Below are 24,965 nucleotides of genomic sequence, written 5' to 3' on the forward strand. Positions count from 1 at the left end.
GTTTTTGGAAGGGATCCAAGTGGGACGGGCTGGCGGACAATAGTGTAGTCCAAATGTATTTTTAGATCTAGAAAATTGATGAGCAAATTATGAACTAACCGATGAGTTCCACGGGAAGAAGCGGGATGCCGCTTGCACCCCTAGTTTTTCGCGTAGACTGTTGTATTGAACGTAGAAACAATATATCAAAAAGTGAGAAATATATCGTTGGCCCCTCAAGTTCTTGAATAGTTTACACACAAAATATTACCACCAAAATAATTTACTTAGGCCCGTTAAAACGATTGTATGAGTATTTTTACAAGTACATAAAATGGACCAGGTATTGGCAAAAACATGTAAGCCTACAAAAAAGAAAAATAAGTAAGCAAAAATAAAATAGAAGAAAAGGAAAAAATGAAATAAATATTTTTTTTTAGAAAAGGAGGATGACCCCCGGCCTCTGCATATGGGAGATGCATGCGGCCATTTTATTGATTATTCTCGAGGACCTTACAAAGTAGTACAATAATATGCCTGAATCCGCCATCTTGGCAACATATGCCGCTACTCCTATCCATATGATGAAGGGGTGCAAGCTGGGCCACATACCCAGGCCTCTCACCTAAGCCTAACATCTAAAGCTGGAAGCCCCAACCGAGCCACATACCGGGTCCGGGGCACAATCCAGTCCGACGCACTCACATGTGTCGTCGCCACCATCTTCCACTTGTCCATCTTCAGAGCAGATTGAGGTACCAACCTTGGCAGGTTCCTCCGCCATCGACGCCACCATGACGCCAAATGACGACCACCACCTATGCCAGTCCATCTCCAAGCCGAAGGAGCGCTACCACAAGATGAAGACCGGCGGTAGAATAGATGAAACGTTGCACACATTGCCGCCGCCAAACACCTCACACGCACCGCAAAGCGCCCACCGTGATTCCGGGAACCCGAGGCGACGCCTTCAAGAAGGAGCACGACGAGGGTACGACGCCGTCGCCCACAAGGGGAACTAGAGCTTTCGCCCAAAAGAAGAGCACAGTGAAAGATGGGAGCGGACCTCGACAAGGCCTCCAAGAAGGGAACCGACACCCAGCAAAGGCGCCGCCATTGTCGTGGCCTCCGCCGACGGCCAAGGGTTTCCCCCGGTCCCGCCCCCATCCCATCCACTCGGCCAAAGACCTGGCCAGAGGAGCGCACGCAGCTGAAGAAGGCGTTCGACTTCATCGAAGCAGGCACGCCGGGTGACGGGGCACCCCGACCCACTGTAGTAGACGTCCACCGAGACCTCGCCGCCCGCACGGCCGAAGTCGCGGACCACCAACACCCACGGCCGTCGCCCGCCAAAGAGGCAACGCCGTCCACACCGCCCGAGGCCGCCGCCCCGGCATCCACCCACCGCACACATCCCGTCAAAACATGGAGAACGACCCGCACCGCCGCCATCAGGGAGCACCACACCGCGAACACCCAAGCCGGGCAAGACGAGGCAAGGCCACGCTGGCCAGATCCGGTGGATCCGGCGAACCCCGGCCCACCAGCCGCCAGATCGGAGATGGCCCCGATCCCAGGGCCGAGGCGGCCGGATCTGACTGGCGGAGCCGTCCCCGGCGACCAGGCGCGGGGCGACAACGCCGGCGGCAGCCGCCGCGGAGGGCCGGCCTCGGCAACCACCAGGGAGCAGGGGAAGCGGGCGGCGGCGCCCGATGCGGGGTGGAGGGCCCTCCAGAGGTCGAGGCGGGCGCGCGGGGAAGCCCCCGCCGCCGCCTACCGCCGCGCGGGCAAGCCCGACGACGGCTGCCGGCGGCGGCGGGGGAGGAGGAGAAGGGGAGCGGGGGACCGGCGGCGCCTAGGGTTTGGCCCTCGAGTCGCCCGAGAGCGGACGACGCGGGAGGATGAATCACACAAGTTGCAACGAGATATAATAATACAATCTTTATATCACTAACCAGGGCCCCCATGTGTCAATTTAGTGATAAACCTGACAAATTGGCCAATTTGTGTATAATGTGATACTTTGCAACATAAGTAGTAGTTTTTTTTTTGCTATTTTTCTTAAAGTTATAGTTTTGTGGAAGTGTGCAACAATGTTCTTAAAAATTGGTGTTTTGTGCAATTAACTCTTTCATACAAGTAGAACGTCAAGCAAAGCAGTAATAGTCTAAACAAGCGGCCGAAAGAACAAATACCAGGACACCGTCTATGGTATCAAATGGAAACAAATAGAACCACAAGAGTGGTGGCACCATCAACACTTCAAAAATTGGTCCTCGCTGTAAATTTCAGGTGCCTGACATTTAGCAAAAGTGAAACAGTAAAAGACTATGACAAGCGAGCGACCGAAACAACAAATACCAGGCCATCTTCCATTGGAGCAAACAAAAAGAAAAGATACAAGAGCACTTGGGAAAAGGGTTCTCACCATCTCCCATATATTGCCATGACACCAAATGCAATGGCAGATTCTTATATAGTGACTAACTAGATCGGCATCAGGTTTGGAACATAGGGGATTACATCATAGTTACAGACACTTCCTTCTGGGTACTCAATATGTGTGCTTGTGTCTAGCATGGTGATACCTCATGCCTATGTTGTTCCGCGGTTGAGATGGTGTTCATGAGCAAAACACAGCTCCGCCGCATCTCAGCTAAGCTGGACGTCGAGTATGCGAGATCAGAGCACCCAAGAGGCCCTGGTACAATGCTTAAAGACTCGTCCTCCAAGCTGAAGTGGAGTAAACCTCGGACGGGCACATCACGGCACACATAGATCGTCCAAGCAAGGAGCCTCTTAAGAAGGTCGCTATTCAACCCTCCATGATAGGGTACCGGGGTGGCTTCGCCATCACACGCCAATCCTGGTGTCTCCCGATGGTGAACACCTCCATCCCATGGGTGTAGCCACCAGCATCCATGGAGCGGTAGTAGAATCGCGCAACCTTGTACGCGTTGGAGCAAGGGTCACGTCTGAGACCTAACGTCACGTGGATACACCTAGGGCGCCCATGCGGCACAACACTGTAGGGCTCTGGGGCAAGGTCAGGACGCGGTGTGTGGCTGGGTTGAGCTCCCGTACCGTACCGTGCTGCCCATGGACATCGGCACGAGACCGTCACAGTGCGCGAACTCGTGGATGCTGGCTTCCTCCATGGGATGATGTCGGCCATTATTCTGGTCCGTGGTGCGATGAGCACGCACGGATTGGGCTTTTGGAGACGGAGGTGATCGCGCTGGAACGACTGGTCGCCGGTGATGGTGTCGTGCCAGGCCTTGCAGACCCAGGTGAACCGCATCAGTGACTCGACGGGGAGACGGAGCAGGATCCGCGCGACGAGCTCGTGCGGCACGTGCAGCGTCGTCTCGTCCTCCATGGTCGGATTGGTTCTTGCAAGGTGCGCTCGTCCTTGCATGTTTTATCCACACGTACAGACAGTTCGAAGGAAAATGTAGTTCGGATCATTGACGGGGTCGTTTAACTTGCTGGGATAGTCCCGACCAAGACGAGGCAGCCGCCGAGTACTTCCCTGACACCGATTGGATGGCAACCGGAGCGATCTGAATTTACAAGGGGAGATCTACACGTACATATATATAGCACGAAAAGCTAGCCTAGTAGGCTAGTACAGATACTATTCGGTGATGGTTCCAAGCTCGGCCCGGACTGGACGCAGTGGTACTACTCCGTTTCACGACGTAGCGCATATAGATTTTTATTAACTTTGATCAAGTTCGTAAAGAAAAACATATACATCTAGGATACCAAATACATATGCTTAGATACATCACAAGATATATTTTCATATTGTATATATTTGGTATTGTAGATATAAATAGTTTTCTCTATAAGTTTGGTCAGAGTTTGTAAAGTCTGACTTTACAAAAAATCTATATGCAAATTATGGAAAGGAGGGAGTATCTCCCACGGAAGGACTCGGGAGATAGTACCAGTAATGACAAGCGACCAAAGACAATGAATACTAGAACATCTTCTATGCAAACAAATGAAAAAAAAAGACAAGAATACAACACAAAAGTGATGCACCATTAGCACATGGAATTTTTTCCCTCGTCATATCTTACATTTCTTTGTTACCCAAATGTAGTTGCACATTGTTTTCTACCGAGTAACTAGATTGGCACCAGGCTTGGAACATAAGGGATTAAATCATAGCTATATACACTTTGTTTTGGGTACTTAACATGTGTGTTTGAATCTGGATGGTGATAGATCAAGCTATACATAGTAGCCACATGCCTAACTCCTTCTATGGTTTGGCTATCATAGCACATGAGATTGTAAGATTCTCCTTGGAACAATATACGGTCATTAGACATGGTTATGAGGTGTATATGGCATGGGACGTTCATGACATGACGCCGAACCCACCGTGGCGGGTTGGAGCCATCCACATCATCGCACACCCATACCCAAGTCGACCTGACAGATCTCTCCTCTTTGGGACCTTCATGAGCAAGACACAGCTCCCCGTGCATCTCAACCAAGTTGGACGTCGAGTTTCGTAGGTCAGGACACCCAAGAGGCGCTGGTATGATGCTGAAAGTCTCATCCTCCAAGCTGAAGCGAAGGAAGCCTCGGACGGCTACGTCACCCCCCACGAGCAAGATGGACTCGTCGATTGCCCAGAGCAAGGAGCCTTTGAAGAAGGTTGCAGTCCGACACGCCATGACAGGGCATGGCGGTGGCGCCGTCGTCGGACGCCAATGCTTATCTCTCCCAATGGTGAACACGTCCATCCCGAGGGTGTAGAGGCAGCCACCTGTCGCGGGCATGTGCACGGAGCGGTGGTAGATACGCGCAACCTTGTACGTGTTGGAGCGTGGGTCATGCCCGAGACCTAACGCCCCATGGAAGCACCTATGGAGCGCGGCCGGCGTGACGTAGCTCCGGAGCAGGGGTGTGGCGCGGCGTGTGGCCGGGTTGAGCACCCGCACGGTGTCGTCCGCGGACACCACCAACACAAGGCCGTCACAGTGCGCCAGATCGTGCCTGCGGCCGGCTTGTTGGGCGGGGAAGAAGGCGTCCATGGCCTGAACGAGGGTCGCGGCGCCCTGGCCCTTCTCCCAGCGGTACAAGCAGGGCGTGGTGACCTTGACCGGGCTGGCATGAGGACGGCCGGCGTCGTTGATTTTGATCCGCGGCGCGATGAGCACGCACGGGTCTTGGAGGCGGGCGTGCTCGCGCTGGAACGACCGGTCGCCGGTGATGGTGCTGTGCCAGGCCTTGCAGACGCATGTGAGACGCAGCAGCGGCTCGACGGGGAGACGAAGGAGACAAGGAGGATCTGCTCGACCAGCTCGTGCGGAAAGTACCGCGTCGTCCGCCTCCGCCTCTTGGGCGCCCGCGCCCTCACGTCGTCCATAGCTGGATCGATTCTTGCAAGGTGCTGGCTTCCTTCTCTGTTTTATCCACGCGTACGGACTGGGATTTTTTTTTGGAACTTAGACGCATAGAGCGTTCAGCTTTAAATTAATAAAGCCACAAGGCAGCATCCACATCAGTCCAACCTTACAACCAAACCAACATAAGTTCAGCGGGCTTGCAGTCCCGGCAATGATAAAGCTAGCAGTTCACACGGGCGAAGATATAACATAGTTTAGTTCGCAACCTAGATAAATAAAACGCAAAAGATTCAAGCTTGCTGCGCTGGTACTCTTGATCTCGTCATGCACAGCTTGATCTGCTCCATAGTCTCGATCATGCGTCCCTCGTCACGCTGTTTCCTCAATGGCGCTCAAGCCTGTAAGAAAGTATGACATTTGAAAAGAATCTCAGCAGGGTGAGCAGGAAACTTGTGTTCGATAGTAATTTTGTTCCTCACGGTCCAAATGGACCAAAGCATCGCCCCTACGCAGCGCCACACCACCCGTGCATTCGCACTCCTCTGCGCGGATAGTAAGGAAAGCAGATTGTTGCTAGTTTGCGGATTCCAGTTCTGCTTAAAAGCCTCCCTGGCCGCACTCCACACAAATCTAGCGAGACAACATCTGAAGAAGACGTGGTTAGCATCCTCCCCCAGCCCACAGATGGTACATGTCCCATTCGCTGGTCCGTTGCGCTTGGCCACGTTATCCGATGTAGGCAGGCGATTACGGAACATTTGCCACATAAAGATCTTTACCTTGAGGGGAATGCCAGCCTTCCACAACCCCCTAGCCATGTCCAACTCATTCCCCTCTGTGAGCTTCTCGTATAAGGATTTGACCGAGAATTTCCGAGAGGCCGTCAGCCTCCACGAGATCTCATCATTATCCTGGCTGAGTCCCCTCCCCTCGAGCTCAGCAACCAATGCATTCCAGGCTGCCGCCTCTCCCATCTCCAACGGCCTGAAAAAGGAAATCACCGGAGGGTGCACTCTAAGAGCGTCAGCGACCAAAATGTGTGTGTCTGTGGCCAGCTGATACAGCTCCGGATGTGATTGCCACAACGGAGATTCTCCCCTCCAGCAGTCCAGCCAAAATCACGTGGACGCTCCGTTGTTGACAGAGAATTGGGCCCCAACCGTAAAGGCAGGTCTCACAGCTTGTATGCCATTCCAAAAGGCCGATCCCTTGGCCTTGGCCTTAAACAGGTTGCCGTCCGGGAAGTATTTTGCCCGAAGAATGTCCGCCCAGAGACCCTTCTCGTTTTGGGCAAGCCGCCACCACCGCTTGGTTAGCAAGGCAACGTTCATCAGTTTTGAATTCGTGATCCCCAAACCACCGAACTTCTTCGGCCTGCAGACCGCTGCCCACTTTACCAAGTGGTATTTGCGTTTCGTCCCAGTTCCTTCCCAAAAGAACCGGGCGCGCGGCGTGTCAAGTTTAGCATGCACTCCATTGGCAAGGAGGAACATGCCCATTGTAAAGAGAGGAAGGGAGGATAAGCTATAGAGTTGGTCAAAATTAACCTAGCAGCCGAGGACATAAACCTCCCTCTCCACGGACTAACCCGATTCACCACTTTGCCGTAAAGTGGCGCCCATTCAGCTATAGTCAGGCTCTTGTGCATTATCGGAAGTCCAAGATACTTGATCGGGAACTTGCCAATCTTGCAATTGAGCAAGTTTGCGACCCTCATACTTTCGTGCTCCTCCATCCCTATGGTGATCACTTCGCTTTTGAGAAAATTAATCTTAAGACCCGACAAAATTTCAACAGATCAACAGTAACTTAACCGAGGCAATGCTATGGTCGTCCGGCTCGAATAGCAATATCGTGTCATCTGCGTATTGCAGATGAGTCACACCGCCTGGGATAAGGTGAGTGATTAGCCCTTTGATGTGGCCCGCATCTCTGGCCTTGCTAATCATAGCCGCGAGCGCATCAGCAACAAAATTAAAGATCAAAGGCGAGCTCGGGTCCCCCTGCCCGAGGCCACGCTTGTTGTGGAAGAAATTGCCAATCTCACCGTTGATGGTCACCGCCGTGTGCCCACTACTCACGAGGTGCATGATACGGTGGACAAAACCCCCATCAAAACCCTTTTTAATTAGGACCTCACGCACGAACTCTCAGTTCACGCGATCGTAGGCCTTTTCATAATCTAACTTGAGAAGGACGCCACACGACTTGGTACGTTTAAGCTCATGTACGATTTCCAGAAGCGCTAAAGGGCCTTCTAGGACGTTAGGGCAACATGGTTCACATCCGAGGCGGAATCGTACGTTTATCTCTAGGGACACCCTACGTGCCCCGCAAAAAAAAAAGGACAGCCTACTTGCAAGTAAACAAATTACGTTTCGCTCAGCTTTTTCCTGCACAACGTGAACTCTATGGCCTGCAGTTACCCCGCAAAAAAAAAAGAGAATAGCCTGCAGTTAACGGCCCATAGTTGTTCTTCTGCGACGGCCCATTGCTAATTAAAATACTTGGTCAAAGTGAGATGGCAAACTGTGTAAAGTTTTTTGGCACATAAACAAAATCCGTTGCAAATTAATTAAATTATTTTATGAAAATGAAAACATTGTAGATATTTTGACAATGGAAAAGGAATGTCCATTTAAATGCACAAGTTACACAGACCTTACTATGCAAAATCAAAACACATCTAGATGTGCCCCAAATATTGCACATCCAAGTCATATACCATAGACTTTACATGAAGATTCGTTTAAACATTTTCTTTTATCTTTTTTCTTTTTCTTTATAGTGTGATTGAGTCATCTAGATGTGCAATAATCACGGCACATCAAGATGTGCCCTAGACAGACCCATATATATACTAGTGCAACTTTAACAATAATGATGATGTAGGTAGATCAATTTAAAGAATTTCATTTAAAACTTTTAACAGCAAACAAGTAGTATCACACGATGGCATCATCAAAACGCTGCCACATGCAATTATGGAGGAAAATCCAATTGACAAAAAGAATCAACGAAGCAACAAGAACCAAAAGAAATTGGCAGAGCACAAACGACAAAAAAATATTATTTTTTAATTCAGCTATTTTATTCTTATCAGTAAACAAACACATATGATACAATTAAGAACAAAAATAATTGCTATTCTAAGGTATGATGAATTAAGGGCACTGGTATTACCCTAAAATCATAAAGAAAGTTAAAGGAAAAGACAACAAAAACTTGCACAAAAATTGCATAGAAATTGTACTGTTTCATGATGGATAAAATGATACAGATTTGATATTGTAGATATTAATATTTATTTACTAGAAACTTGGTCAAAGGTCCACACGTTTGTCTTTTGAAAAAACCAATAAACCTTATATTGTAAAAATGGAGGGAGTACATATGAATGATAGTTTTTCGCATGAACAGCTAGCTGCTTTTGCAATGTCTCATCCTTGGATTTTACTGGCCTACTTTATTTTAAAAAAATGTTCGTAAGTTTAACTTATCCAGGGATGGATGTCGAATAATAGGTAATATTGATATACGCCATGTCTTCAGACTTAATGAATCTGCAAGAGCCATCTCACCAACACGATTGGAACCTCCACAAGTACGCTGCAACTTCAGTTCTGCATGGGTATTGGTTCTCGGACCCATGGGAAGGCCAATGAGATAACACCATTGCAGTGGAACTAAGAGATACGAAGAAAAAAAAGAGAGAACATAGATTTTTTTTTTGAGTAAAAAGAGAGAACATAGGGTGTGTAGGAGCACTAGCTAGCATCACTTGGCTTGCTGGCCCACAGCCCACCACCGCTTGATGTTTAAGTTGGCAGCTGAGATGCCTATGGTGTTGCAACGCGACCCAGTAGAGCATCGAGGAAACCAATGAACACAAATAACAACAACATTTTCTAGGAAAAAAACAGAAAAAAACAAGAATACAACACAAGTGATGCGCCATCGGCACTTGGAAAATTGTTTCTCATCGTCGCTTATATTTCTTTGTCACGCAAATGCAATTCCACATTGTTTTCTACCAAGTAACTAGACTGGCAACATACTTGGAACGTAAGGGATTAAATCATAGCTATAGACAATTTCTTTTGGATAATTAACATATGTGTTTGAGTCTGGATGGTGATATGTCAAGTCATGCATGGTAGCCACATGCCTAACACCTTCTATGCTTTGTCTATCAGAGCACATGATATTGTAAGATCCGTCTTGAAACAATATACCTTCTTTAGACGTAGCTATCAGATGTATACAGTGTGGGACATTGATGACATGACGCCGAACCCATCGCGGCGGATTAGAGCCATCCACATCATTGCATGCCCATATCGAAACCGACCTGCAACGGAAGGATCCCTCCTCTTTGGGCCCTTCATGAGCAAGGTATAGCTCCCCGCACATCTCAGCTAAGTTGAAGGTCGAGTATCCTAGGTCAGGGCAACCAGGAGGCGCTGGTGTGATGCTGAAAGATTCATCCGTCAAGTTGAAGCGGAGGAAGCCTCGGACGGCTACATCACCCCCCACACGCATGATTGACTCGTCGATTGTCCAGAGCAAGGAGCCTTTGAAGAAAGTTGCTGTTCGACGCGCTATGATAGGGTATGGTGGTGGTGTTGTAGTCTGACGCCAATGCTGATCTCTCCCGATGATGAACACCTCTGCCCTGAAGGTGAAACGGCAACCACCGGTCCCGCGGGTGTCCACAGAGTGATAATAGATACGGGCAACCTTGTATGTGTTGGAGCGAGGGTTGTGCCCGAGACCAAACGCCCCAAGGAAGGGATAACGGGGCGGAATCAGCGTGCTGTAACTCTGGGGCAGGGACAGGGCCTGGTGTGTGGCCGGGTTGAGCACCCACACCGTGTCATCCCTGGACACCACAAGCACCAGACCATCACAGTGCGCCAAATTGTGCCTGCGGTTGGCTTCCACCGCGGGGAGGGAGTCCATGGCTTGAACGAGGGTCGCGGCGCACTGGCTCTTCTCCCACCGGTATAAGCCGGGTGTGGTGACCTTAAGTGAATCGCCGCCGCCGATCTGCGGCGCGATCAACACGCACGGCTCTTGGAAGCCGAGGTGCTCACGCTGGAAAGATTCGCCGGTGATGGTGTCCTGCCAGGTCTTGCAGACGCAGGTGAACCGCACCAACGACTCGACGGGGAGACGAAGTAGGATCTGCGTGACCAGCTCGTGCGGTACGTACCTCGTCTCCGGTGCCGTCATCTCGTCCTCCATGGATGGATGGATTCTTGCAGGGTGCGGGCTTCCTTCTGCATTTTATCCACGCGTACAGACTTGGGGCAACATGGTTCAGATCAGAGAGACGGGATCTTACGTTGTTTAATAACCGACTTATCTCTACTTTGTTTTTTTGTTGAGAATCCCACAACCGACTTATATCTCTACTAGAGACATCCTACCTAGCTTTTCCCAGTCACATTTTTCCTGCACAACGTGAACGCTGAAAAAAACTGCTCGTGGAATAGCCGGCCGTTTCCAGCCCATAGCTTTTCTTCTGCTACGGTCCATTGCTAATTAAAAAGCATGATCAACTGTGTAAAGGCTTTTGGCACATGAAAAAAAATTCGTTGCTAATTAAAGTATTTTGTGAAAATTAAAATAGTGTAGATATTTCGACAATGAAAAAAGAATGTCCATTTAGACGCATAAGTTACACACAAACCTTACTACACAAGAACAAATGTAAACTAGTGCAACTCTTATAACAATGATGATTTAAGTAGATCAATTTAAGAATTACATTTTAACTTCTAATAGCAACCGAGAAGTATCACGCGGTTGCATCATCGAACTGCTGCCGCATGCACAATTATAGAAGAAAATCCAAGTGAAAAAATAATATATCAAATAAGCAAGAGCCAGAGTACAAGTAAAAAAATGATTATTTTTTGGGTCAGTCACTTTATTCTTATCAATAAACAAACACATATGTTATTTTTTTATTCTAAGGTATAATGAATTAAGGGCATTGCTATTACCTTACAAAAATAAAGAAATTTACTACAAAATATACACACAAATTGCATAGAAGTTGTAGTACTGTTTTATAGTGTGAATGAACAATCATATGTTAGTGTTACTTATAAAAAATAATTTGCACATACATTTCATAAAACTTGCATGTAGGTGGTGTCTACCTAGTGTTCCAGGAACAAAACGTTAACGTTGGAGATTAATCGTCTTTCGACATGCCGAAATTGAATTACATCTCTTGTCTATGGTGTTGCCTCCCACATCTCCCTCTCTGCCATGTGCACTTGTATGTCATTTCTCTAAAGAAAACTCTCAGTTTCAAAGTTTAGTACTACTTGTGCAAATGTGTGTGTGTGACAGTGAATATACTATGCTTTGGGCACCCCTAACATTCATAGTATCGGACCCTTAGCACTAACAGAACCATGGGTGGATCCTTTTGGGACCAAACAGGGCCATGCCCGTCCTTTTTTCTTGACTTTCTTTGAGAATTTTTTCCGGATTTGGCCAATAACAAAAGATGGTCCACTGAGTAAGCTATTGGCCCGCTCTTGGCTCAGGACACTCCTACCACTCGCAGTACAGGACCCTTACCACTCACAAGAGAAAAATTCACTACAGGTCCATTTACTTGCACTGGCGTTAGCTTTAGTCCCTGTGGTTACAAATACCCGCAATACGGTCACCAAACTTGCTCTAGGGGTCATCTACGGTCCGACGGCTGATAACTGTGCGCTGACTGCCACATGCGCTTGCTCGCTTGAATGCTTGAATACGCAGGGAACCAGGTTTTTTTTTAAAAAAACTGGCAGTTATTAAACTGAATAGCAGCTCCCCTCCCGCACCTCGTACCCGTAGTCATGGCTCTCCACCACCATGTCCAGCTTCGCGCTCGCGCGCCACCGGCGGCTCGATCCGCAGCGCCTTGTACACGGCCGACTTCACCAGCGGCATCTCGGCCAGCGCCTGAATCGTCACCTCGCCGCCGTTGGCGCGCACGGTGGCGCGCACCTCCATCGCGAGGCGGCCGGGTGCGCGCGGCCCGGCCACTTCAGCAGCAACAGGAACAGGATCCTCATGCCGCCGAAGGAGTTGAAGCACATGGCGAAGAGGATGTTGTGCACCGCCTCCTCCCGCGCGATGCCCAGCCGCTCGCCCTCGTCGATCACCGCCTTGCCGGCATCGCGGAAGAAGTCGGCGAGGCGGCCGTAGTTGGGCAGGCCGAGGCTGAGCAAGCGGGCTGCTGGAACAGAACCCACTTGGCGATCAGCTTGGGAGTTGGGCCCTTCGTCGTGGAGCGGGGAATCGACGGGGTCGCGGCAAAGTACGCCTGGCAAAGGAAGCCGAAGGCGGCGGCGTCGTTGTAGTTGCCGAAGTCGGAGCCTGGCGGAAAGCCGACACCCTGCCCGCCTTGAAAAACCGTTTGTCGAGTCCATTTCAATAACAGCCACAATGCAATCCCTCCAGGGTCCCAAGGTGCTAACAGCTGGTAGATGCTCCAGTGAGACCCAAACAACTCGATAGCACAAAAGAGAAGATAATCTGAATGAAGCTCATAGGACTGATATCCAGCTTGATACACATCCACCGTACTGGGCTCGACGCTTGTTCCCCTGCACCAATGACTATCCAGATTCAAATGTGCAAGGACAGAGAAAGTTTCCAAGTAATCCACCCAGGTAAGTAATAGGACGTTCTGAAAAGAACAAATGTTGTTGCTATGTCTGAAGGAAGCAATGACAGTAACAACTGAATTACTTGAACTGTGTTTCTCCTTCCACAAATGCTCTTGTAGTTCATGCGTAAAATATTCAAATGTGCAAACTTCTCCAAATAAATTTCACAGTGGGCAAGACCATGGGTAAAATATTCATCACGTTCTAGTTGCTGCACCATATAGGATATGTAACACTGTATGCTCTTGTAGTTCACATGCACCATATAGGATATTCAGCACGTTCTAGAATCCTTGGTGTTTGCAGCATTGTTGAACCACTTTCTTTATGAACCATGCGACATTTGAGACATCCCTGTCCATGAATAAATAGATTACAAGCCCCGGTTGATATAAGATGCTCACAATCACGTTTTTTTAAAGCCTGAAATTTGGCGAATGAGGATTCAGGAATATATATGTTGCATACACTGAGAATAACATCATGAAACAATCGCCATGATGGTCAGAATTGCATCATCGAGTGAAATGGATACTTCCATTAAATTCCTCTTGGCTCAAATATTTTTGGTGCACTGACAAGCTTATAAGCTGAATATTCCTTTGCAATTTGTCGCTCATAGGAACACTACATACAGTAGCATGATCCAGAATGCGATGCTCGGACAAGTTCCAAATTTTATCAGAGAGCTCAGTTTTGAGTAGTTCGGACCACACACGTACTGCTCGACAATCGCAGGCAAAATATTGTAGCTTCGGTTGAACATTTTGTGGACTGAATCTGAACATTTGTTCTGCATTTTGAGCATGAAGTTGACAAGAGAACTGCACAAAACAGATAGCTGACTGCCCTTCCACATCACTCAGGTACAGATTGCCCATAAATTGCATTATCGGGCGACTCAGGGTGGGAATATCTCCTAGTAGTACAGTATGAGGCAACAGCAAGCAAACACCTCCAGATAAAATTCAGTGGAAGCATAAAGCTGGGCACACCATTCGGCAACTTCCTGTGATTGCACTCTACAACATGGGTAGAACACTGTTTGGCTGTGACCTCCTGAGTCCGCTGGGGCATGTTGAGGCGCACCACCGTGGAGCAGTGCGCGCGGACGCTGGCCCGTGTAAGTACTCGAGCCGGTCCTTGAGCGCGCCTAGCAACGGCGGGCCGTGCTCGCCCGGCACCTTCCGCAGCGGCAGCCGACGCTTCGGCGACAGCACCTCGTGCCGGTCCGTCGCGGACGCGGACGCCCGCGTCTGCCGCACGCGCTCGGCGCGGAGAAGGAGAGCTGGTGGACCGCCGTCGCCATTTGCGCTGATCCGAGCGAGAGCTGCTACAGAGGGAAGTGGTACGACGCGAGTACTTGAGCCAAGTCCACACGGCGGCTGCTGCTGCTTGTGGTGTGCCGTGTGCTGGAGCGTGGGAGCGAGAGGGACGTCACGCGGGCCCCTCCCAAACGGCGCGGTCGGCGTCCGACGACGAGCTCATGGCGGCGGTCGCGACAACGAGCTCATAGAAAATCGTATAATGAATCGTAGATGACCCCTCTAGCAAGTTTGGTGACCGTAATGCGGGTATTTGTAACCACAAGGACTAAAGCTAACGCCAGTGCAAGTTTGGTGACTTGTAGTGAATTTTTCTCTACTCACAACATACCTTTGCCACTCTAAATCAGGACCCCTAGCACTCATAGTATACTCCCTACCACAATAGTTTGGGCTAAAAACGGTGCTAAAAGTCGTTGCGAAGAAATAAAGAGCTCCGAGCTCTTATTATTTCGAAATACATAACGCCTGCAAATAGTAAATAGACTGAGCGCTAGCTCAGCGGTAGGGGCACTATCTTGTGCTCCGGGCTGATCGTGTTCAATCCCCACGGGGAGCGGATATTCAACCGTGTTTCTCGTTTTTCTATAAAATAAAATATGCCGAGGGGTGCTTGCTTCTCTGGTCTTTTTTTTTTCTCTACATAACGCCTGCAAATAAAATAACGGATTTTGAACAGAGGAGATAAAAGAAGTCCAACGTAGTCTGTGGAAAGTGCAAAATACGTGGTTGGCAACGGCATGAAGAACAATGAATGCTCTTCATCAGTACTGCGGCAGGGTGCACTCGATGCCTGGCACCTTGCTGCCCTCGCGGTCGGCGCAGTAGTCGTAGATCCTGTAGTTGTGCTGCACCCACCGCATCTTCCCCCGCTGTTCGCCGGTGAGACCGCCGCAGCCCCCGAACGCCCCGGCGCAGGTGTAGACGCAGTCGCCGCCGTAGCACTCGCAAACATCAAGATCAATGCCGCGGTAGCTGGCAACGAAGGGCGCGCGGGTCCAGTCGGCCCTGACGCGGCCACCCTGCGTGGCCCAGTCCTCGGCCGCCCAGATGCTGGAGTAGGCGTACATGGGGCGGCTCGTCGGGAACGCCACACCGTGGGTGTGCTCGTAGTTGCGGAACGCCCTGATGGGCGTCCCGTCGACGTACCAGGCGATCGTGCAGGGCGTCCAGGAGATGGTGTAGTTGTGGTAGCCGTCGGTGGGGTCGAACCAGGGGCGGAACTGCATCTCTTTGTCGCCGACGCCGGCGGCATAGACGTTGGTGTGCAGCGTGTAGGGCTGCCCCGTCTCGTTCCCCAGGAACTCGAAGTCGATCTCGTCGTGGTCATCCCCTACCGACGATGTCTGCATTGAACAACAATATCAATAACAATGTTGCTAAACCTCAGTCGACCAAGACTTGGCTGTATCTTAGTCGCCTTAGACTTGATTATGTCTCAGTCGATATTATATTCGTCAGATCTTGCGTGAAGACTCCTGCAAAGTTTTCTTTTTAGTTTTTCAAAATTTTCTTTTATAATGTCGATTGATATGGATTTGGTTAAGTCTCAGTCTACTGAGACCCAGACACACCCTATCGATAAATCCTCGAAGAATAGGTATATGGAACAGATAACAAATGGTTCCAGCGGAGCAGATACTTACGTAGTACGTCGTGACGGTGCCAGCGGAGTCGCCCTTGACGAGCTGGATCATGGTCGACACTGTTCCATATATGAACTGCCTCTTGGACCTGATCATCGAGCCTAACCACCCACACATTCATTCATTCAGAAGAGAACTCCATCGTGAAAAATACAGAAGTTGTGAGGTTGAAGAAAGACCTGAGGAGTTGCTGACGAGGGCGAGGGAGAGGCTGTTGCCGCCGTCGTAGGTCCAGCAGTTCTGGGGCTCCCACGTAGCGTCGCATTCGTCGTAAAAGTTGCCGCCGGACACGAGGCCAAGAACCAAGGCAAGGGCGAGCATCGCAACCGACGCTTCCAGCTTTCCCATCTTTCCTATAGCTGGACGAATAGTACCTCAAGAATACCTAGCTGTGTGCTACTAGTATAGAATGAATGTTTGGTATTCAGACATTTGATAGACGAGCTAGCTAGGGAGATATACATATATATATAGTGCCGGAGAGACTCGATTTGTTTGAACAGAACTTCAAAGTGGTCATGGCTCATGCACGTCGGAATATGATATCGATGGATGGATTGGAGGCGTGTGGAATGATGGGGAGAGGAAAGTAAAGCTGGTGGTTTGTCGAGGACACGTAGCTTCGAGAACCCACCACACATGCATATATGACTTTGCTTCGGCGACGTGCCTGACATGGCAGGCAGGGCATACTTGTGCCGGACGTCTTGGAAGGCATCGTGCCGTTGCCCCTCTCACCGGCATCATTGTTCCGCTGCTCGGCGACCGGCGTGAATCATTCTTTCCCTGCACCAGGAGCAACAAAGTTATCGACCGCAGTGCAAACGAAGAAAGACAAATCGTTTCTTTGTTTATATATACTAGCCATGCCCGCGTGGCGGCACGCCGCGCCCTGTTGATGTGTTATGTGACATATATGACGAAATGTGCTGCATGATAGTAATGCTGGGTTGCCATTTTATTTTCTTCTTTGACTAATTTAGATTTAAGACAAAATTGGTATGTGTGCAATCTGGGGCTTACAACAATTTTGCTGCGCCCACACCAACCTGTTTCTCGTATTCAAGTTTGCAGAGGTTTTTATAGTGTACATTTCTATGTAAATATAAAACTACAAAATATGAAATGTGACCTAAATAGGTATTACCATTGTATCGGGAATAAGCAGATGGATCAAGGATCACGCTTTAGATCACTGATTACGGTGGTAAGCCGTTTTCTTCAGATCACTGATTACAATTCTACATTAGTAGCAGGTTTAGCAGGTCACTGATTACAATACTACATCAACAGCAGGCTTAGCATGAACGTCCAAGAAACGGACAAAACGTCCACAATGGTACGTCAGTAGCAGGTTTAGCATGGAGGTCCAAGAAATGGATAAAAAGTTCGCAGGATTAAAGCAGGCTTATTGTAAGGTGCATCTGATATCCCATCTCTCATCTGAATCAGCTAAGCCTGCATATTCTAAAAAACCTTCATCTAATGAGAGAATCAGCTAAGCCTACATATTATAGAAGAGCTTCTGTATGAAGCACGATCTTGCATTTGTGAACAGCCAATAGTGAAAAACAAACACCAAGAAGCAAATCAGTGTTGAACCACTGCCAAATCTGATGTCCTACAGTTCACCTTAAGCTCTTAAATTTTTTTTAAAGGAGAATAACCCCCGGCCTCTGCATCAGGATGATGCATGCAGCCAAATATTATTAATAGAGCAAATCCAGTAGCCGAACACTATCGACCCGAAAAAAAAACCCTTAAGCCCTTAATGGTCAACATCTAATGCATCTCCTTAACTTACACTAATTTCTTCACCAGGGCACCAACGTACTCCAATGATCTATTTTGGAGTGTTGATTGTTTTTTTTGCCATGACTTTCATGAATGTCATTCCCTGATAAAACTTGGCAAGCACTTAAAACATTTGTCATTCTTTGCCACCAAATTTATTTTTGAATTTTTTGAATTTTTTTAGATTTTACCGTTCATGGTGGTATGATAAGAGCTAAAACTCGGATGGGCACTTTCCAACACTTTTGTCATGAATGCAAATGGCATTGACATGTAGGTGATGTTTTCCCAAACATTTTGATATCTTATTTGCATTTTTCTGATTTAGTATGACTTAGTTATGAAGTTTTCAAAGTGACGGTCAAACGGTCAAAGGGCAAAAGCACAAGACGACCAAAGTGGGTTGGACAGAACCACTGGTTTTTGAAAATTAGGGGCAATCCTGTCGAGTGGGACACAACTAGTAGGGGCATAAAACCCATTATCCCTTTTTTAAAATACATGTACTTTTTCCAAATTCACGTACCTCTTTCAAATCTGTAAAAAAAGAACGTAAATTTGCAAAAAAATGACGGATTTGAAAAAGGTACACGAATTTGAAGAAAAAACACATGAACTTGGAAAAGTTGCAAATTTGAGAAAAGTATGTGAATTTAAGAAAAATCATGGAATTGAAAAAGTACGCGAATTTAAGTCACCAAGGTCAAAACCAGGGTGAGTCACACAAAGACCGGTCAAAATTGAGTCCAGGGATGAATCTTGTCCGGTTTCAGTAGTTGGAGTATAAGTTGCCCGGTTTCGGAGTTGACAGACCAAATCTAGACTCTACCAAGAGTTGAGGGATGAAAAATGTACTTCTCTTTCGAGAAAATTGAGCAAGTCGGGAAAGACTTTTACCTTTAGAACATAGTTAACAATAATAATAAACCTAAAATCAGTTCTCTAGGTCCAATTGACACTAGAGGTGGTGATATATTTGACTCTGTTCTGATAATGATCATACATATGCTGAAATTGAGGAGGATTATTTTAACCTCTTAAAAATATTTTTTGTAGTAGAAGAAAAAAGTAGGTGGCGCACCAGCTATTGGCTCTGTGAAGCACACCGTTTTCACTGGTGGGATTAAGAAAGAGAGGAAAAGATCTAAATAAAATTCCTTTTATATCAACGATAGGTATGTTTTGGAATGTTAGAGGTATTGTGCAAGATATCAAGAAATGTTTTATTAGAGAATTGATTCTTGTTTTTAATGCTATAATTGAACATGTTGGTTTGAGAGAGCTACCTTTAAGTGGAAGATATTTCACATTAGCTGGCAATTTAGCTGATCTTACTTATAAAAAAATTAGATAGGGTTCTAATTTTTCCTGAGTGGAAAGAACATTGTCCACTCTCCTTTCTGTCGGCTTCGGAGAGGGAGGTATTTGATCACACCCCCTTAATTCTAGACACATGATCTCACAATATTTCTCAGCTTATCTTCAAGTTTGAAAACTCTTGGATGCTAAGAGATGGTTCTGACCATTCTGTTGCAAGCATTTGTTCTGGTCAATATGAAGGATCCAATACCGATAGATGGCAACAAAGATTAAGAGTCTTGAGAAGAAAGCTGGAAGGGTGGAATATAGATTCAGATGCCTGAAAATGAAAACTGAAATACTTGCTAAGTTTGATGTTATTTATAAGAACACTAAAATTAATGGTTTAAGTGCTCATGCTAGGACCGAACAAAAAGAGCATAAAGACCAGTTGGGTAGAATTTTGAAACAAGAGGAATTAAAATGGTTATAGACATATAAATATAAGGAGATTAAAGAGGGATACTGCATTACCAGATATTTACCATGCCAAAGTTAATGGCAAAAGGAGAAGAACATAATTGTTTCTTTGGAACGAATGGAAGGAGTTATTGAGGGAGAAAATGATCTATTGGAATATGTTACTAATTTTCATAAAACAAAATTGGACATGCTGAAGAATATAGTATCTCTTTAAATATAAAGGGGGCCAGAAAATTTTTGTTGGGGATGCTAATACAGATTGAACCCTTTTGTATGGAAGAACTACAACCTGTAGTCTTCCAGATGAAAAAAATTAAGATTCCTGGACCTTTGATATTTATCAACATTTTTGGGAAGTAGTGAAATGGGACTTGAAATATCTGTTCGATGATTCTCATGGACGGGTCCTAGATATTACTAGGCTAAATTATGAAATCATTACTTTAGTTCACAAAACTAAGGATGCCAAACAAATTCAAAAATTTAGACCTATCTACCTTATAAATATGAGTTTCAAAATCATTACTAAAGTTCTGATGAACAGACTTAGTAAAATAGGGAATCCTATTATATCTCAAACTCATACAAACAAGTATTATGGAAGGTGTGGTTGTCCTACATGAAGATTTGAATTCCATTCACCATAAAAAGGAAGGGGCCTTCTTTTGAAAGCGAACTTTGAGAAAGCCTATGATAAATAAAATGACCTTTTGTTTATCAAATGTTAAAATTGAAATGATTTCCTGATGAATGGTGTGATTGGATTATGCACACTATGAGAGGGGTCATGTGAAAGTTAAGGTGAATGACACAATCAAGCCCTATATTTTCCACCTACTTCAAGCTTTAATTATGTGGCCCTCTGCTCAAATTCGGCAAACCAATTACTATGATAAGCGCTAGCATTTCTATCCTCCTATTCTTTCAGTTCTAACTCATGGGCAGTGTGTGCTTGCTGGAGCTACTCATTGTCATGTTTAAGCTTGCAAGGTAGCGGAAGTCTCCTCGAGATATGCCATCAAGGCTTCTGCTTGCCTCTTTTGCAGTGCATCTCTTCCTGCTGCAGCCTTGGGAGCATCCTCATGTGCTTGAATTTCAAGCCTTGCTTCATCCACGACACGTTGGTCCTGCAGACCCCTTCCAAAACTCTGCCCGACAAAGCTTCCAACTTGTTGGAAATCACAATGATCTCAATCAATACACTATGTGCTCTAGCTACCTCAGGGAGTGATACATCTCCGTCATATCTATAATTTTTGATTGTGCCATGCCAATATTATACAACTTTCACATATTTTTGCCAACTTTTTATATGATTTATTGGACTAACCTATTGATCTAGTGCCCAGTGCCAGTTCCTGTTTTTTGCATGTTTTTGTTTCGCAGAAAATCCATATCAAACAAAGTCCAAACGCGTCATACGTCTCCAACATATCTATAATTTTTGATTGTTCCATGCTATTATATTATCTGTTTTGGATGTTTAATGGGCTTTAATAAGCTCTTCTATATTATTTTTGTGACTAACCTATTAACCGAAGGCCTAGTGCCAGTTTCTGTTTTTTGCCTATTTCAGTGTTTTGTAGAAAAGGAATACCAAATAGAATCCAAACGGAATGAAACCCTTGCGATGATCTTTCTTGGAACAAACGCAATCTCGAAGACTTGGAGATGAAGTCTGGAACTCCGTGAGGCGGCCATGCGGCAGTAGGGCGCGCCCAGGGGGGTAGGCGCGGCCCCACCCTCGTGGGCCCCACGTAGCTCCACCGACGTATTTCTACTGCCAATATATACTCTGATACCCTAGAAACATCAGGGAGAGCCACGAAACCACTTTTCTACCGCCGCAACCTTCTGTACCCGTGAGATCCCATCTTGGGGCCTTTTCTGGCGATCTGCCGGAGGTGGAATCGATCACGGAGGGCTTCTACATCAACACCATAGCCTCTCCAATGAAGCGTGAGTAGTTTACCACAGACCTTCGGGTCCATAGTTATTAGGTAGATGGCTTCTTCTCTCTCTTTGATTCTCAATACAAAGTTCTCCTTTATGTTCTTGGAGATCTATTCGATGTAATACCTTTTTGCGGTGTGTTTGCCGAGATCCGATGAATTGTGGATTTATGATCAAGATTATCTATGAATATTATTTGGTTCTTCTCTGAATTCTTATATGCATGATTTGATATCTTTGCAAGTCTCTTCGAATTATCAGTTTAGTTGGGCCTACTAGATTGATCTTTCTTGCAATGGGAGAAGTGCTTAGCTTTGGGTTCAATCTTGTGGTGTCCTTTCCCAGTGACAGTAGGGGCAGCAAGGCACATATTGTATTGTTGCCATCGAGGATAAAAAGATGGGGTTTATATCATATTGCTTGAGTTTATCCCTCTACATCATGTCATCTTGCTTAATGTGTTATTCTATTCTTATGAACTTAATACTCTAGATCCATGCTGGATAGCGGTCGATGTGTGGAGTAATAGTAGTAGATGGAGAATCGTTTCGGTCTACTTGACACGGACGTGATGCCTATATTCATGATCATTGCCTTGATATTCTCATAATTATGCACTTTTCTATCAATTGCTCGGCAGTAATTTGTTCACCCATCATAATATATGCTATCTTGAGAGAAGCCACTAGTGAAACCTATGGTCCCCGAGTCTATTTTACATCATATTAGTTTCCCGTCAACTTGCCAATTTCTGTTGCCGTTCTTTTATTTTGCAATCTTTACTTTCCAATCTATACAACAAAAATACCAAAAAATGTAATCTTACTATCTTTATTAGTTCTCACTTTTGCGAGTGACCGTGAAGGGATTGACAACCCCTATATCACATTGGTTGCAAGGTTCTTGATTGTTTGTGCAGGTACTAGGTGACTTACGTGTTATCTGCTACTGGATTGATATCTTGGTTCTCAAAAACTGAGGGAAATACTTACGCTACTTTGCTGCATCACCCTTTCCTCTTCAAGGGAAAAGCAACGCATGCTCAAGAGGTAGCAAGAAGGATTTCTGGCGCCGTTGCCAGGGAGATATACGCTCAAGTCAAGACATACCAAGTACCCATCATAAACTCTTCTCCCTCGCATTACATTATTTGCCATTCGCCTCTCATTTTCCTCTCCCCCACTTCTAAAATGATTTTCAAAAACCTTCGCCTTTTCTTCGCCCTTCTTCCGTTCGATCTTGTGTTACCATGTACCTTATTTTTGCTTGCATCTTTGTTTGCTAAAATTTTATGGATCCCCATCCACTTGCTAATCTTTTTAAGAGATCCAGTTATGATGAACCAATTGCTAGTGAGTTTTGTGCACTAGATTATCTTTATGAAGTTTTGCTTGAAATTCGTGAATCTGAAAATTGTGATGAAGTACCTTATGAAGTGATTCACGATAGATCTTTGAATAAAAAGCATGGTTGTAATGATGTTGTTGTAAATTCTGTTAATGTCAATTGTGCTAATAATATGAGGATGCTAGTTTTGCTATGTCCACTACTTGATGCAATGATCATGATTGGGGTGATTCTTCTTATGATCTTGAAAACTTATTTAAGCCCCATGATGAATATGAGATTGATATTGAAAGTGGGTTTGGAAGAGTGTCAACTTTAGATCCCACATGTTTGTAGAATGTTCAATCTTATGAAGCTTTTGATAAAAGTGGGTTTGGAGAGCTCATGACTTTAGTTAATGTTAATCCCACTATTTTGGAAGAGTGTCAACTTTGCATACACGTGGATCGTGTTAAGAATATGTTTTGTGATAGCTATATTGTTGAATTTGCTTATGATCCTACATGTAATTATTATGAGAGAGGAAAATATGGTTGTAGAAATTTTCATGTTACTCAATTACCTCTCGTTATGTTGAGATTGCTATTGTTTCTTTCCGCTTCCTTGCGTATGCTAGTTTTTGCTTGCCTTGATAATTTGTTTGCCTATAAGATGCCTATGCATAGGAAGTATGTTAGACTTAGATGTGTTTGTCACGTGTTTTATGATGCTCTCTTTGTGCTTCAATTCTTGACATTCATATGAGCATCATTGAAATGTCAATGCCTAGCTAAAAAAGCTTTAAAGAAAAGGCAACCCAATTTTATTTTTGTTCTTTGCTTTTTGCTCCTGCTTAGTAATAAATAATTCATCTAGCCTCTGGTTAGATGTCGTTTTGTGTTTTAATTTGTGTTTGTGCCAAGTAATACCTTTAGGATAACCTACGATGATAGTTAATTTGATCTTGCTGAAAAACAAAAACATTTGCGCGCACGAAAATAATTTTCATAAATCATAGGAACGTGCTTTTCAGTTGATTATTTTTGCAGATGATTAATAAACAAATTGCTGAGGACTTCCTAATTTCTCAGGATTTTTGGAGTTACAGAAGTATTCGGAAGTTACAGATTGCTATTCTGTTTTTTGTGTGTTGTTTGCTTGTTTTAATGAATCTATGAGTAGTATCTGGGGTATGAACCATAGAGAAGTTTGAATACAGTAGGTTCAACACCAATATAAATAAATAATGAGTTCATTACAGTACCTTAAAGTGGTGGTTTGTTTTCTTATACTAACGGAGCTGATGAGATTTTCTGTTAAGTTTTGTGTTGTGAAGTTTTCAAGTTTTTGGGTAAAGATTTGATGGATTTTGGAATAAGGAGTGGCAAGAGCCTAAGCTTGGGGATGCCCAAGGCACCCCAAGGTAAAATTCAAGGACAACCAAAAGCCTAAGCTTGGGGATGCCCACGAAGGCATCCCCTCTTTCGTCTTCGTCTATCGGTAACTTTACTTGAGGCTATATTTTTATTCACCACATGATATGTGTTTTGCTTTGAGCGTCCTGTATGATTTGAGTCTTTGCTTTTTAGTTTACCACAATCATCCTTGCTGTACACACCTTTTGGAGAGACACGCAATCGGAATTTATTAGAATAATCTATGTGCTTCACTTATATCTTTTGAGCTAGATAATTTTGCTCTAGTGCTTCACTTATATGTTTTTAGAGCAGGGTGGTGGTTTTATTTTATAGAAATTATTGATCTCTCATGCTTCACTTATATTATTTTGAGAGTCTTCTAGAACAGCATGGTAATTTCCTTTGCCTATAAAATTAGTCCTAATATGATGAGCATCCAAGATGGGTATAATAAAAACTATCATATAAAGTGCATTGAATACTATGAGAAGTTTGATTCTTTATGATTGTTTTGAGATATGAAGATGGTGATATTAGAGTCATGCTAGTTGAGTAGTTCTGAATTTGAGAGATACTTGTGTTAAAGTTTGTGATTCCCGTAGCATGCACGTATGGTGAACCTTTATGTGATGAAGTTGGAGCATGATTTATTTATTGATTGTCTTCCTTATGTGTGGAGGTCGGGATCGCA

At 45.6% G+C, this 24,965-nt stretch overlaps 2 protein-coding genes across 2 annotated transcripts; both read right to left on the bottom strand.

The window, feature by feature from the left end:
• Positions 1-9,371: 9,371 nt before the first annotated feature.
• Positions 9,372-10,653, bottom strand: LOC123048588 (putative F-box protein At2g02030). Its single transcript, XM_044471664.1, has one exon. The coding sequence runs from the start codon at positions 10,593-10,595 to the stop codon at positions 9,390-9,392; it is 1,206 nt and encodes a 401-aa protein (XP_044327599.1). The 5' UTR covers positions 10,596-10,653; the 3' UTR covers positions 9,372-9,389.
• Positions 10,654-14,762: 4,109 nt separating this feature from the next.
• LOC123048589 (xyloglucan endotransglucosylase/hydrolase protein 15) lies at positions 14,763-16,576 on the bottom strand. Its single transcript, XM_044471665.1, has 3 exons — positions 16,181-16,576; positions 16,002-16,102; positions 14,763-15,701 (listed from the first exon to the last, which is right to left on the bottom strand). Exons 1-3 carry the CDS (start codon positions 16,347-16,349, stop codon positions 15,120-15,122), a joined length of 852 nt encoding a protein of 283 aa, XP_044327600.1. The 5' UTR covers positions 16,350-16,576; the 3' UTR covers positions 14,763-15,119.
• Positions 16,577-24,965: the final 8,389 nt, after the last annotated feature.

This window comes from Triticum aestivum, chromosome 2D (genome assembly GCF_018294505.1).
Source record: "Triticum aestivum cultivar Chinese Spring chromosome 2D, IWGSC CS RefSeq v2.1, whole genome shotgun sequence".
Lineage (NCBI taxonomy): Eukaryota > Viridiplantae > Streptophyta > Magnoliopsida > Poales > Poaceae > Triticum > Triticum aestivum.

Excerpts from the sequence above, each read along its gene's own strand:
- LOC123048589 (XM_044471665.1), bottom strand. The coding sequence starts at position 16,349 with ATGGGAAAGCTGGAAGCGTCGGTTGCGATGCTCGCCCTTGCCTTGGTT. Across the intron at positions 16,103-16,180 it reads CCTCGTCAGCAACTCCTCAG|GCTCGATGATCAGGTCCAAG; the intron begins GTCTTTCTTCAA and ends GTGGGTGGTTAG. Across the intron at positions 15,702-16,001 it reads GCACCGTCACGACGTACTAC|ACATCGTCGGTAGGGGATGA; the intron begins GTAAGTATCTGC and ends TGTTCAATGCAG.
- LOC123048588 (XM_044471664.1), bottom strand. The coding sequence starts at position 10,595 with ATGGAGGACGAGATGACGGCACCGGAGACGAGGTACGTACCGCACGAG.